The sequence below is a fragment of the Littorina saxatilis genome, linkage group LG3, assembly GCF_037325665.1.
Source record: "Littorina saxatilis isolate snail1 linkage group LG3, US_GU_Lsax_2.0, whole genome shotgun sequence".
Classification (NCBI taxonomy): domain Eukaryota; kingdom Metazoa; phylum Mollusca; class Gastropoda; order Littorinimorpha; family Littorinidae; genus Littorina; species Littorina saxatilis.
The window spans coordinates 47,112,083-47,128,060 of record NC_090247.1 but is presented as its reverse complement, the minus strand read 5'-3'; the positions used below and the strand labels follow the sequence as shown (position 1 = coordinate 47,128,060).

The 15,978-nt window shown below is 40.9% G+C and overlaps 1 protein-coding gene across 1 annotated transcript in view; it reads right to left on the bottom strand.

Annotated features, from left to right (window-relative positions):
• Positions 1 to 9,316: 9,316 nt before the first annotated feature.
• Positions 9,317 to 15,978, bottom strand: part of LOC138960779 (receptor-type tyrosine-protein phosphatase H-like) — a 226,922-nt gene continuing 220,260 nt past the window's right edge. Inside the window, exon 28 of the mRNA XM_070332426.1 lies at positions 9,317 to 14,508. Within this exon, the coding sequence (XP_070188527.1) occupies positions 14,489 to 14,508 (20 nt within the window). The 3' untranslated portion in view covers positions 9,317 to 14,488. The remainder of the gene's footprint in view (positions 14,509 to 15,978) is intronic.

Below are 15,978 nucleotides of genomic sequence, written 5' to 3'. Positions count from 1 at the left end.
CGCGTAAGGCGAAAATACAACATTTAGTCAAGTAGTTGTCGACCTCACAGAATGAAACTGAACGCAATGCAACGCAGCAAGACCGTATACTCGTAGCATCGTCAGTCCACCGCTCACGGCATAGGCAGTGAAATTGACAAGAAGAGCGGGGTAGTAGTTGCGCTGGGAAGGATAGCACGCTTTTCTGTACCTCTCTTCGTTTTAACTTTCTGAGCGTGTTTTTAATCGAAACATATCATATCTATATGTTTTTGGAATCAGGAACCGACAGGGAATAAGATGAAAGATGTTTTTAAATTGATTTGGAAAATTTAATTTTGATAATAATTTTTATATATTTAATTTTCAGAGCTTGTTTTTAATCCGAATATAACATATTTATATGTTTTTGGAATCAGCAAATGATGGAGAATAAGATAAACGTAAATTTGGATCGTTTTATAAAAAACATATTTTTTTAACAATTTTCAGATTTTTAACGACCAAAGTCATTAATTAATTTTTAAGCCACCACGCTGAAATGCAATACCGAAGTCCGGGCTTCGTCGAACATTACCCGACCAAAATTTCAACCAATTTAGTTGAAAACTGAGAGCGTGACAGTGCCGCCTCAACTTTCACGAAAAGCCGGATATGACGTCATCAAAGACATTTATCAAAAAAAAGAAAAAAAGGTTCGGGGATTTCATACCCAGGAACTCTCATGTCAAATTTCATAAAGATCGGTCCAGTAGTTTAGTCTGAATCGCTCTACACACACACACACACACACACACACACACACACACACACACGCACATACACCACGACCCTCGTCTCGATTCCCCCCTCTACGTTAAAACATTTAGTCAAAACTTGACTAAATGTAAAAAGTGGAAAAAAAAGGTTATACCGAATAGCGCAATATCACCGCACGAAAAACAAGTCGCGTAAGGCGAAAATACAACATTTAGTCAAGTAGCTGTCGAACTCACAGAATGAAACTGAACGCAATGCCATTTTTCAGCAAGACCGTATACTCGTAGCATCGTCAGTCCACCGCTCATGGCAAAGGCAGTGAAATTGACAAGAAGAGCGGGGTAGTAGTTGCGCTAAGAAGGATAGCACGCTTTTCTGTACCTCTCTTTGTTTTAACTTTCTGAGCGTGTTTTTAATCGAAACATATCATATCTATATGTTTTTGGAATCAGGAACCGACAAGGAATAAGATAAAAGTGTTTTTAAATTGATTTCGACAATTTAATTTTGATAATAATTTTTATATATTTAATTTTCAGAGCTTGTTTTTCATCCAAATATAACATATTTATATGTTTTTGGAATCAGAAAATGATGGAAAATACGATGAACGTAAATTCGGATCGTTTTATAAAATATTTTTTTTTTTTACAATTTTCAGATTTTTAATGACCAAAGTCATTAATTAATTTTTAAGCCACCAAGCTGAAATGCCATACCGAAGTCCGGGCTTCGTCGGAGATTACTTGACCAAAATTTCAACCAATTTGGTTGAAAAATGAGAGCGTGACAGTGCCGCCTCAACTTTCACGAAAAGCCGGATATGACGTCATCAAAGACATTTATCGAAAAAAAGAAAAAAACGTCCGGGGATATCATACCCAGGAACTCTCATGTAAAATTTCATAAAGATCGGTCCAGTAGTTTAGTCTGAATCGCTCTACACACACACACACACACGCACAGCAGGGCCTCACATCCACGTCGGACATCGGACATATGAGGATATTTTTTTCAAATGTCCTATACATTTTTCATGCAGGATGACAAATGTCCTATTGTTTTTGTCACAAAGTGGTCAATGTCCGATTATTCTATCATTTGCTCCGGACATCGTCAGTACCTCTCAATTTACAGTAGTTTGAATGCTATTTTATCGATGTATTGCGAAGCGATGTGTAGCAGACGAAATTAGACACTTTGTGCCTCTAGTACCAAAGAGTTTCCAAGGCTCGCAACTCGGAATGCTCGAAGCCAGTTGAGAGTTGCCTCCCTTCGCGCTTTCACCGAAAATAACAAACATGCCGCCTAAACGAAAACTGTTCACAGAAAAGGGACAGAAGAAATTACACTTCAAGTCCCTTCCCTCATCATCTGTCAGTAGCACGGAAACTGAGCTTCCTCCAGCCCCAGAGCAGTTAGATCCCGATCGCCCAGGTGAGAATGTCGATCGCGATAGTCAAACATCGGAGCCGAAGAAAGACACTACGCCCTCCCTCACCCCCACGCGTAACTTCGTCTCAAGCTGGGCGACATCATTCCCGTGGGTGTCGCACGACCCAGAGAGGAAACTTATGTTTTGCACCTCATGTCAGCACACAGGGAAGTCCAACACTTTTACCGTTGGCTGTTCGAACTTTCGCAAATCGGCCCTTACCGATCATCAGGAAACCAAAGACCATGCCGTTAGTGTGCAAGTGCCATCTCTCCAGAGAGACAAGGAGATAGTTGAAATCCGACAGCTGACAAAACAAGAAAAGGGGGCAGCTGTGGCAGTCAAATCTGCTCACTGGATGGTACTGGAGTGTTTGCCGATGACAACATTCAAATCTTTGATGTGGGCTGTTGCACGAACTAGAAGTGCCAAACGTTGAGCAGTTAGATCTGTCTACAGCGACTCACTACGATTCAACAACTGCTTTCTTAGAGTTTTTGAAGGCGATGTCAGATGCCATCACACCTGAGCATCAAGATATGCTGATGCGTGTGTACCTGGAGGGGCCAAAGGATGACATTCACAAGTCAGAGTGGGTGGTGAAGGTTGTTGAAAAGTGGACATCCACGAGGAAGCGAATGCTCTTCAGCAAAAGAAAGGAACCAGCACAGTAGTTGAAGTTCAGAGACAGAAACACTGCACTGACTCAATGTAATTTATTTTATATTTTCTGTTACCTTTTTGCCAAGAAAAGTATTTTTGTTCGTTTACCCTCGTGCCAAGAAACTAGTCAAGTTTAATTATATTTACGTTTTGTTACGGGAAAAAAAAATTTCCTATTGATTTGTTTTTGTTCAGGACAAATGTCCTATCACTTTTACATTGGCTAGGACATTTGTCCTATGCTACCTCTCATGGATGTGAGGCCCTGCGCACAGACACACACACATACACCACGACCCTCGTCTCGATTCCCCCCTCGATGTTAAAACATTTAGTCATAACTTGACTAAATGTAAAAAATGAAAAAAACAGACCGTCAAAAGAAAGTTAAAAAGGGTTACATTTGGTTTTATTCAACAAAGCGCATAATCATTTATTTTCTTGTTTTCTCAATCACAGTTTAACTAAACTGATGCTAATGTTGTCGTTTATATAACATTTTTATTCAATACATAATTTCCCACAGACTCATTCCATCAACTCGTATCACTTTGAATAAGAAACGACAAAATCTGTCATACACTTCTTATACTTGGTAGAATGTTCTGTTTGATTTCCCAACTGTTCAGATGTTTACAAGATATATTTACTGTTTATGTGTTTGCGGTTACATAATGTGATACATGATTAATAAGTACCCCTTTTATTTCTGTTAAAATAAACAGATTTTCACTAATTATATACAATGCATGTGATTTGTAATCAACAACAAAAAGAGAAAAGTAACCGCCAGGCTTCTATGGCTCCAACTTAATTTGCAAAACTCTCTGCCTTGAAAAAGATGTAATTTACATACTTAATAGTTTCTGTGTAACACTATTCCATTGTGTCGTTATTTTACAAACACTTTTCAGACAATCAACACACACACACACACACACACACACACACACACACACACACACACACACACACACACACACTTCCTGAGCTACACCTATTCCTATTTTCTCTCTGAAATTGGTTCTGAAACACAGTCGACACCGCTAAATATCACATTGGGTTATTACCGCCGGTCACTATCACGCATTCCAGATTTTCTATTTTTGCTCCCCATGCTTCCTCTAACACTCAAAGAATGCGATAACCGGTTTATATAGTTTCACAGCAAAGTGTTCAGCTGCATGGCGTATCGTATCAGTACGTTTTCGTTATTTTCCTTTCGTTTAGTTTTGGTATTTGGTATAGTGGTGTAACAGAGGTGGGAATCTGTCCAACATTTTAACTGACGCAACGCGTTTTTCTCTGAGATAAATTCTGTTATAATTAGCGAAACCGACTGGACATGAACAGCGTCATAAACAAATTGTATAGACTATAAACCGCATAGGAAACTGTATGATAATGATCTCATCATAACCAGTAATAGTGATTACACAGTCTACAAATGTGAAAAAATAGAGAAATCAATCCGACTTTATGACACAGAATTTTGAATATGATGACATATGCCCAAGAATCATTAAGGAGGGTTGGGTAATTGAATGGGGTATCTGACAGATCAATTACAATCACAGGACGTGTTTTTTAAGTGATGTAAATTCCTGGTTTACGTTTGTTGTAATGATGTGTTTCTATTTGAATTATTGTAACGTGTCTTTCCGATATGGCTGAAAATAGCGTAAATACATGATGTTTTTGCACGCTAAAATTAGATCAGTTTCCCTGGAGCATCCGAGCGATTTTCACCCAAAAAATGACACGATGTCCACACAATCACATATAAAACAAAAATTAAAACAATTGACCGTGACTTTTTGGGGACAATCGCTGTCGTATGTTTTTAAGAGCAAATCCATTAACGTCTTCATCACATTACATACATTCCATGCATTAATTTCATGACACCAAATATTGAGAGATGAACTGGAGCAATATAAAAACACAATGCAAGAGAGATGAAAAAACTGTACACTGTATAATCAGCACCGGCATGTAGACAAGACACGCCATCATACATTGACAATAGGAACAAACATTATCTGTACAAGGGATTGTATATGAGGGGTTTTCAATTTTGGGGCAAAAATGAAGAAAAAAATCGGGGGGGAATAATCTTCACCAAAGGAATCAGCAATAATTTTATGTTGAACTATACACATTGCGTATTCCATAGGTCACTTCTTGCCACTTTTACAAAACTATGTGAAGAAATATAAAAATGTGAAAAAATGTACACATGTGAAAATGTCCGTCGTGTCACGGACAAGTTTTTTTAATTTTTTTTATGATAAATTTAATCACTCAGTCCATATCTTTTCAGTTACACAACACACAGATCAGCCTTCAATGGAATAAATCAAAATATGTGGGTTTTGTTTTAAAGAAAGTGCATTGATTACAGAAAATAATAGAGTAGAAAGAAAAAGTAATAAATCACAGCACACGTCAACACACATAAAACTGAAACAAATGCACACATTTATGTGAAACTTTTTTTTACTAGTAACTCTAAACGATGGCAACAAGCACCCAAAACCTTTGATTATGAAACAACATCTTTGGTTTGCAAATTAAGCCTTAGTGTGCAGTGTGACACGATGGACACGCTAGTGACACGATGGACACGCTCGTGACACGATAGACATTTGCACATACAAAAGGAAGCAAGTTTGAAAATTACATTTTTTTTAAAATTGGGTATTAAACTAAGCAAACAAAAAGCAGAATTGGAATGCCTTTCCACATTACATGGCATTTTTATAAAACTGAACGAGTCAAGAGGAACGACTGAAAAAGTGTAAAGGTAACCGTCTTTAAACTTAATGTCTGTTATGACAGCGAGCTCTTGGTTGAGTGAACACATTAGACTGCAACGGGGTGTGTCTCCGGAAAAGCTTCTCTTGCACATGATTCCATACAAATAGATCCACAGTGTAATGATCAGAGAAGCCATCTTTTTTAACTGGCTCAGAGATGACAGCCAGAATATCTTCATGGGGGTACCATAGTGTGTTCTTCATTCTTGGTGAAAAGAAACAATTGTCCTTTCCAAGTTGGTGCAAGCAGTCCACCAGGTATTCTCCATTGTCAACGTCTACCACTAGACCGGGATATGCCATCTTGTCGTAAGCGACAAACACCCAACGCCCAAGATAATCTTCCGGTGGAATTCCTTCTACACTCTTCAAAAAAAGTTAAGGATAACTTTTTTTACAAGCACGCCACACATAACAGACAAGACCGAATTCTTTCTTTTTTAAAAAAAATTATATAATTGAACAACCAAGGCGTAATGACAAACAAAGCAAAGATCGAACGCGGCAGCGACAATTTAGCTAGAGTGTGTCAAACGTGACAACCCTCGAAAATGGAATTCACAACAATGTGAATCAGTGTCAATAACGCGTGTGCCCTCCGTTGTGTGCCAGGCATTCAACACATCGTTGGCGCATGGAGTGGATCAGGTTGCATATGTATGCTCTGGGAACTCCATTCCACTCCTGCTCGAGCCATTGCAGGAGTTGACCCAGATTGGCAGGAGGAGGGTGATGTTGCTGTACCCGACAACAAAGCTCGTCCCACATGTGCTCTATGGGGTTCAGGTCCGAGCTGTTGGCTGGCCACATCATCCTGTTGACCCTGGCCTGCTGGATGAAGGTGTTTACAGCTGCAGAGCGATAGAGAGGTGGGTTGTCATCCTGAAGAATCGCACGAGGGCCGATCGCTTGGAGGGCTGGAATGACCAGGGGTTGCAGGATCTCATTCTGGTAGCGGACAACGGTCAAGTTGCCCACTACATGGTACAGAGGTGTCCTTTGACGTGTGCGGATCCCTCCCCAGACCATCACAGAGCCTCCGCCAAAACGCTGTCGTTCCAGAACAGCGCGTTCTGCGAAGGGCTCTCCGCGAACGCCTTCACACTCGGATGCGACCATCAGCAGGTTCCAAGCAAAAGCGGGACTCATCTGTAAACAACACCTGAGCCCACTGCTGACGTTGCCACCTCACATGTTGAGTGCACCAGGCTCGGCGAGCTGCTCGGTGATTAGCAGTCAGGGTTGTTCCTCGGACTGGACGCCTTGCACACAAGCCAAAGTTGTGTAAGCGGTTTCGGATCGTCTGACCACTAACAACAGTGTTGCCGTGGTAGCTTGTAGGCGTTGCCTAATGTTGTTTGCCGTAGCCATTCTTTGTTGCATGGCCTGCCTCTGAATGAAGCGATCCTCTCTTTGTGTGGGGACTCTGGGCCGACGAGAACGTTGTCGCTCCTGCACTCTTCCAGCTGCGTGGAATCTCTGTTTTAGTCTAATGATGACAGAGGGAGCCACTGCAAGCCTTGGGGCCACTTGCCTGGCAGCAACACTGTCTTGTAGGCATCCTATTGCCCTTACTCTATCCAAATTGCTCAGTTTTCTTCGTGGGGGCATGTTGCTACTGTGCATAATTGTGTCAGCGTGTCAACCTTTAAATACAAGGTGGTGAGCGATGTTAATAGCCAGAACCCTGTTGTAGCACGTGCATTACAACCTTTTGCCCTGGCATGTGTTCCGCAAACTTCATGGGGCTATAAAAAACCACCCTTTTTCTACCAAAATGCAGAAACTTTTGAGAAGTCACACAAAGGGAAATAACTCTGCCTGCCAAACAAAATTCTAGGTCAAGACTCATTGTTCATTTGTTAATTCAAACACATTAAACTTTTGATTATTATGTCGATGTTTAATTTTTTGGCAATTTTTTATAATTAGATCCGTTTTTTCAACCGATCCTTAACTTTTTTTGAAGAGTGTATGTATCACTAGATCTACATGCTTACATTGTCAGGTGTATAGCTAGCCCATTTCATCGCCTATACATAAATAACTGAATTACATCGAACAAGACACACGAATATGTCCGTTGTGTCACAATTGTGTCCATCGTGTCACGACTGAGATCGTGACACGATGGACCGTGAGACGATGGACAAATTTCAAAAAAAAAAATTATGAATGCTCCCTGTTCCAAATTTGATTACAATTTCAAATCTAGATAGTTAAGTGTCCCAAAGTCCCATGTATTGAATGTTATTTGAGCACATTTCAAGTTTTAATCACTATCACACACCCCGTGACACGATGGACATAAAATAATTTTAATACTCACTTTGACAACTTCAGGACACCAATGAAATAAGACGTAAAGGCCACGCGGCGATAGGTTTTTCCTGAAAGGAGGCGACAAAAGGGACGCGATCTTGGTTACATTTAAAATTACGAAAAAAGGGACCCGTCATTGTTTTTCAGTCGCGTTCAGTAAACGTGACACGACGGACATAAAAAGTGAAGACAGCATTTTTTGCTCTTTTATTTTCGTTTCATAGATAAAGTATAAAAGGACATTAAAAAAGCTGCTCACAGATCGGTTAGTGTTCTAAAAAACAATTTTTTTAATATTTTTTCATTCATGTACGATTTTTTGACTCACATGCGAAGCAAAAGTGAGTCTATGTACTCACCCGAGTCGTCCGTCCGTCCGTCCGTCCGTCCGTCCGGACGTCCGTCCGTCCGGAAAACTTTAACGTTGGATATTTCTTGGACACTATTCAGTCTATCAGTACCAAATTTGGCAAGATGGTGTATGATGACAAGGCCCCAAAAAACATACATAGCATCTTGACCTTGCTTCAAGGTCAAGGTCGCAGGGGCCATAAATGTTGCCTAAAAAACAGCTATTTTTCATATTTTTCCCATTTTCTCTGAAGTTTTTGAGATTCAATACCTCACCTATATATGATATATAGGGCAAAGTAAGCCCCATCTTTTGATACCAGTTTGGTTTACCTTGCTTCAAGGTCAAGGTCACAGGAGCTCTTCAAAGTTGGATTGTATACATATTTTGAAGTGACCTTGACCCTGAACTATGGAAGATAACTGTTTCAAACTTAAAAATTATGTGGGGCACATGTTATGCTTTCATCATGAGACACATTCGGTCACATATGATCAAGGTCAAGGTCACTTTGACCCTTATGAAATGTGACCAAAATAAGGTAGTGAACCACTAAAAGTGACCATATCTCATGGTAGAAAGAGCCAATAAGCACCATTGTACTTCCTATGTCTTGAATTAACAGCTTTGTGTTGCATGACCTTGGATGACCTTGACCTTGGGTCAAGGTCACATGTATTTTGGTAGGAAAAATGTGTAAAGCATGTGAGTCGTATGGGCTTTGCCCTTCTTGTTTCTGACGATCTACAGACATTTGAAATTTTGCCTTCTAACCAAAAGACACCCATTTTTTGACACCCTCGCTTACTATTTGACCTTAAAAGGTATAAGGTAAACACACAAATAACGCAAAATTCTTGACCAGTTTGCGAAGGACATTTTGAAGAAGACATTAACCCGAATTTCAGTACAATCGGAGCACTGTGTGAAGCTCTGAATTTTTTTGAAGTTCAAAGACACGTTTTTGCCTCAAAATTGAAAAACCGTCATATACACTCGAAGGCACATTCATGTACATGATATATAACACACACACACACACACACTCTCTCTCTCTCTCTCTCTCTCTCGTCTGCACGTATTAGGCAAAAGGCTTACCGAGTTTATGCTTCGCCAGCCACGTTTTAACATTTGACAAGCTTCGTTCATTCATTTATTCATTTCATGCAAATCCATCAAAGCAATGCTATACAATTAAAGAAAGCGAATAAAGTTTACAAGAACGCCGAGGCGTGATTAACAATGTAGTCAAGCGATTGCACTAAAACACGCCCGGTTCTCTCTAACTTTCTTAATTAAACAAGGGGAGAGTGAGAGTGAGAGTGAGAGTGAGAGAGAGGATATATAGAGTTGCGAGAAGACAAAACTAAGCTTGAGGCAAACATCTTTACTGTGTTTTGGGGAACGAAAGTCGCAAGGTGATGTAGAGGTAACATGCCGAGTCTCAGTGATTATCAAAAATAATGGTCGAAGTTAGCGGATCATGAAAAATGCGAGCTTCAGCGAGCTTTTTCATGACCGCGAACTGAGATCATTATTTTTGATAATCACTGAGACGAGGTATGTAACCTCTTTATTCCTCCTTTCTTCAGTTATTCAAAGAAAAGAGGAGTTTTTGTGCGAAAGTTTGATCGAATCATATTCACCCAACCTGCGCAGGCGATCGATTAATGCGCGGTTGTATAGTTCCATGCAAATCATTCAATTCTGTTAACACTTCTTGTCAGTTTCCATGTTTTGAACTACAAATCAAGTACACAATTATGTTGTCATTCTGCTGTGGCGGTAAAGTTCATGTTTTGGTATCGCTCAGGAAATGTTCTTTCCTCGAATGTGACTAGCAGACGAAGTTTTACACCCGTGTTCCAACGTTAAAAACTGTATGAAGATCCGTTTTCTGGGGAAAAATAGTGTATGAAACCGCTGCATGTTCTTTAAATTGATTAAATGTTTGCAATTGATTGCGTGTGATCTGTTTATAAAATGAAATATTGTTGAAAACTGACCGTCGGATTGCAGTCTTAACTTGTCGATGCAGCCGAAATCTGGAAGGGGAACTACTCGTGTCGCTAGACAAAGTATGAGAGTTACTTTTCCTTGGAATCTTGCTAGCGATAAACGATTGTGCACGGTAGATCTGAATTCAGAAAACAACCAAACTCATGGATTTTATATCGAGATTCATGTGTTCAAGCCTGTTACCGGTTTAAATGCGGTATGGTTGTATTGTTTGCTCCAGAAATGTATATTTTGTACATTAGAGTGTTCTGAACTTTTGAGTCGCAAAAAGTAGATCCACAATGTGTACAGTCTCTACCCATGAGCTATCGAGGATTCAGGCCCGTTGTTGGGTAAGTGATTTTGGTTGTTGGGTAAGTTACCGAAAAATAACTAGCCCTACAAGTTTACAGATAGAAAGAAGCAGAGGGGGGAATAAGTAGAGGTTACATGCCGAGTCTCAGTGATTATCAAAAATAATGGTCGAAGTTAGCGGATCATGAAAAATGCGAGCTTCAGCGAGCTTTTTCATGACCGCGAACTGAGACCATTATTTTTAATAATCACTGAGACGAGGTATGTAACCTCTTTATTCCACCTTTCTTCAGTTATTCAAAGAAAAGAGGAGTTACGGTGCGAAAGTTTGATCGAATCCAAATCACTCAACCAGTCTACCTGCGCTGGCGATTGAATAATGCGCGGTTGTATAGTTCAGGGAAAATCAATCAATTCTGTTAACACTTCTTGTCAGTTTCCCTGTTTTGGACTAAAATCAAGTACACAGTTATGTTGTTATTCTGCTGTGCCGGTAAAGGCAGATAGTGTGTGTTCTGGTCATGTTTTGGTATCGCTTAGGAAATGTTCTTTCTTCGAATGGGACAAGCAGACGAACTTTTGCACCCGTGTTCCAACGTTAAAAACTGTATGAAGTTCCGTTTTCTGGGGCAAAATAGTGTATGAAACCGCTGTATGTTCTTTAAATTGATGCGATGTGTGCATTTGGTTGCGTGTGATCTGTTTATAAAATGAAATATTGTCGAAAACTAACCATCGGATTGCAGTCTCTTGTCCAAGCAACTCAGTTCAGAAAATTTGGAAGGGGAACTACTCTTGTCGTACGAGAGTTACTTGCCTTGGGAGTTTGCGTGCACTCATAAGAGATCTAAAGCGAGTTTCTCTGCACTGATCGTTAGATTTGGATTTAGAAAACAACCAAACTCATAGATTTTATATGGAGATTAATGTGTTCAAGCCTGTAGTTGCCAGTTTAAATGCAGTATGTTTGTATTGTTTGGTCTAGAGATGTATATTTCGTACATTGGAGCGTTCGGAACTTTTCAATCGCTAAAGTAGTTCCCTCAAAGTCTAACTCATCAACCTATGAGCTATCGAGGATTCAGGCCCGTTGTTGGGTAAGTGATTTTGGTTGTTGGGTAAGTTACCGAAAAATAACTAGCCCTACACCTTTACAGAGAGAAAGAAGCAGAGGGGGGAATAAGTCTTAATCTCTCGCCTTTCAATATGACGTCACTTGCGTGTTACAGACTTGATATGACGTCTGTTTATCTTGATCGGCCGAACAGAGTGTACAATCAGTACAGGCTGGAAGCATTATTTTATTTACAGGAATGTATGCATTTTAATCACATTTTCATCGCCAAACACCATAAACCATATATTTTTGGAATAAGCAAATTAGAAGGAACAGAGAAACGATAATTTTATGTGTCTTCTTCAAACGATAAAGAAAGTCGCTTTAAAACGGTTTTCTTCATTTTAAGCCCATTGTTCAATCAAACACAACAAAACTATATATTTTCGGATACAGGAGGCAATACAGAATACAATGATATCACCGTGCATTGGGATTTAAATGTCGACTTTTAAGAATTCGACAAAATTGACTAATCTTGAGTGAACATTTTTACAAACGAACTTTTAAGGTACCAAGCTGAAATGCAATCCAATAGTCCGCACTAAGTTGAAGATCATGTAAAAAAAATGTAGCCGTGAGAGTGCCGCCTCAACTTCTGCAAACGGGCAAAGATGATGTCATCAAACAGCCATATCAAAAATCGGCACAAAACTTTTCAAGCAAATGCTCTCAAAAATGTCTGTACAAATGTTCATAACAATCTGTTCCGTAGTTTTTGAGAAATGCGTTTCACACACACACACACACACACACATATGAAGACAAACCTCGCTCTCCGCGCTTGTTAAAACATTCAGTCATTACTTGACTGAATGGGGTCCTGATTTGGCCTAAATGGTCCGCTGGACCCAAAAAGCAACAGCTAACTAACTAACTTGACTGAATGTAAACAGAAATGTAATGGCTGATTTTAACAATACAATTGTGTACAAAATATCTACTGCATTATAAACTTAGTTTAGACAGACAGACGCATTAACAGGCACACAGACAATGACACGCAGGCACACAAGTACTGAATCACACACACACACACACACGCACGCGCGCGCACACGTACACAGACACACATGCGCACGCCAGCGCGCATGCATGCGAAGAAGAATATAACTGATATTACAGCCATCCTGTCAAGCGAAATGACTGCCTCTTGTTTGTTCACTAGACATTTTAAAGAATAGGGGAGACCGGGGCTAGTCCGCCTACTTTTATGCTTTTGGTAGCATAACTGGCGAGTTTGATGAACTAGAAGACTGATTTTTTATTTTACATCAAGACAAATGTGTAGCTGATATCAATGTGCAGACAGTTTTTATGTGCGCATGAACATTTGTTGTACATACTGCTTTAAGTAGACCTACCCTAACGTAGGCGAACTTGCCCCAAGTCGGGGTAAGTCCGCCTACAGGGTGGGGCAAGTCCGCCGCTCTCATCCCATAGTAGGTACAAGACTAGTAGTGGGCAAGCTTTATACACACATGCACACACGCACACACAGTCAGTCAAACAAGCACCCGATCAGTGGGAAAGCTTTTTTAATTCCCTTCAATATTTAGGTTCAAAAAATGCCAATGACAAAATACAAAAGAATGTCGAAAGAATGTAACACAAATCGGCGTCAGTCTTTTTTAGACATGAATCTGCAATCTTTACCATCGAGAATAGATGGAGTCACCATCAGAGTCACAGTTATGGCAGATGTAAACTGGACTGTTTCCCACACCTGCACATTCTTCATGGCGGACTTGCCCCATGACAAATAGGCGGACTTGCCCCCGCACGGGCAGGCAGCTCTAGTGCCAGATAGCGAGCACAACATGGGAAGGAAGAAGCAAAACTTTCGTCAGAACTCGACCTTAATTAACGCACTTTCACTCGACACCAAGACTAAGTATTTGTTCTCAGAGGTAATGCATCAAAACCTAAGTCAACTCCTATGCATTCATGTTACAAAAATGAAGAAAAACACTTTTTGTGACCTGTACTCACGATATATGGGCGCGCAACCTCTGAACTTCTGCAGGATATGGCGGGAAGAAGGGACACCACTCTCACATGGTGTGAATGACTAAAAGGTGGCAAACGTAAGAATAAACAGACAAAGACGGATGTGCCCCGGGGGCGGACTAGCCCCGGTCTCCCCTACACTTGCATATTTTGCAAATGTGCAGCCGGCCTGAAGACAATGCGACTCTGTCTACTCTCTTCCTTTATATGTACACACTGCTTTTTTTTCTTCTTTTTAAAAAAAACCTTATTCAGCCACAAATATAAACATATTCTACATACATAAAAAGCAAATAAGACTACAAAACCGCTCCAGTCCAACCATATTCTGCGTACACAATCATTACTTCCATCCCTATTTTGAAATATCGCAACAACAGACTTCCAACAACACACGATCATATGTGTTCTCTGTTTGCATGTTTGTCCAGTGTCTTGTCCCCACATAAAGCATATTAACTCTACCTGTCCCAAGATAGGCCAAATGGTTCTAAGAGAACGTTAAAACTAATTATCATCATCATCACTGCTCAGTCTGTCTGTCAACAACGTACAATTAAGCACCAATGTCTGCGATTGCCAGTGACGACAGTCTTCAAAACAGCAGAAAGACAGTTTGACTATGAAGACAACCAGGTTTCTTGTCAGCGAACACTCGCACTTTCCCTTTCAGAAGACAACATTTGCTCGTCTGATAGGCGTCTTCCTTACAAAGTTCTCTAGCAGTTGCCGTAAATGTCTGCAACAGATATATATAGGCAAATACTTAAAAACAATCTCTTCAAAAGGTTTTGTCATGAATATGGAATATGTTTATTAATGATGATCCAAATGTTCGCCCCCACGGGAGGCTTCTTCAGGGTGATAGAATGATGAAGGATGATTATGATTGTGCCACCAAGAGAATGGTGTGACCTAATACTATATATATATATATGAGAAGGAGAGGACAAAGAAAACAAGCGAGCTCTGTTTTTCGCAATATTTCGGCATATCTATATATATATATACGACTTGTGTCTGTGTGTGTGTGTGTGTGTGTGTTCGCGATGCACGGCCAAAGTTCTCGATGGATCTGCTTCAAATTTGGTGGGCATATTCAGGTAGACCGGACACAACCTGGTCGATGAGAATTTTCAACACGTGCTCTCGGCGCACAGCGCTGAACCGATTTTGGTTTTTCTGTTCATCTTCCCAGATCCATTCCCAGTAACTCTTCCTTATCTTCTCCAGTGTTTTGCGTTTATCTCCCTTCCTTCGTGTGGCGTCAAGCATCGCGAACACACACACACACACACACACACACAGACACAAGTCGTATATATATATAAGACTAGAGGAATACCCGGCTTCGCCGGGTGAATCGCGAGACAGAGACAGACAGCGTGGCGGTTCGCCGTCTTAGAGCACGTGTGAACATTTTCATCCACCAGTTTGTGCCCACTCAAAGAACAAGAACATACAGAGAGACAAAAGCCGCCAGACCCCATCACAAACAGAACTCTACAATCCACAGGTGTTGCCTGGCGAGCTAGCTATAAATAGCTCACAACTTCTAAGGCGAACAACTCTGCAGAGTCTGCTGTGAAGGGCGATGGTAGTCTCCCTGTCACACTCGACCCCCTTTGAATGAACTTTGTCCCCAAAGTTCCGAACCATGGACCCGCCAAGCTTAGGTCCCTCCCAGGTTGGTGGAATGGGAACAGCACGAAAATGATTCAGTGGCCTGAACATTTCATGTCGAGTCCCATCCCTGTCGACGACGCCAAATGTAACCGAGTGCCGAAACACCAGCAGGCCACAAACTATAAGCACAAGGCTGCGCCTTCAGACAATGTTGACCCTGACTTACCTGACAAACTGAATGTGTTTTATAGCAGGTTTGACCAGAAGAACCCCTCACTCGGTTACCGTCCTCCTCTCCCTGACGATGCGTCTCTTTTGGCGCCGGCATTTACCATCCAGGAGAGTGAGGTCAGGGGTCTCTTCCGTAAACAGAATCCAAGAAAGGCTTCTGGTCCTGACCTTGTCTCAACATCGACCTTGAGGTCCTGTGCTGACCAGCTCGCGCCTGTTCTTACTGACATTTTTAACACTTCTGTGCAGCAGATGTCTGTGCCACGGTGCTTCAAGTCTTCAGTAATTGTCCCAGTCCCCAAAAAGCCCAAGGTAACTCAGCTGAATGACTTCCGCCCTGTGGCACTGACAT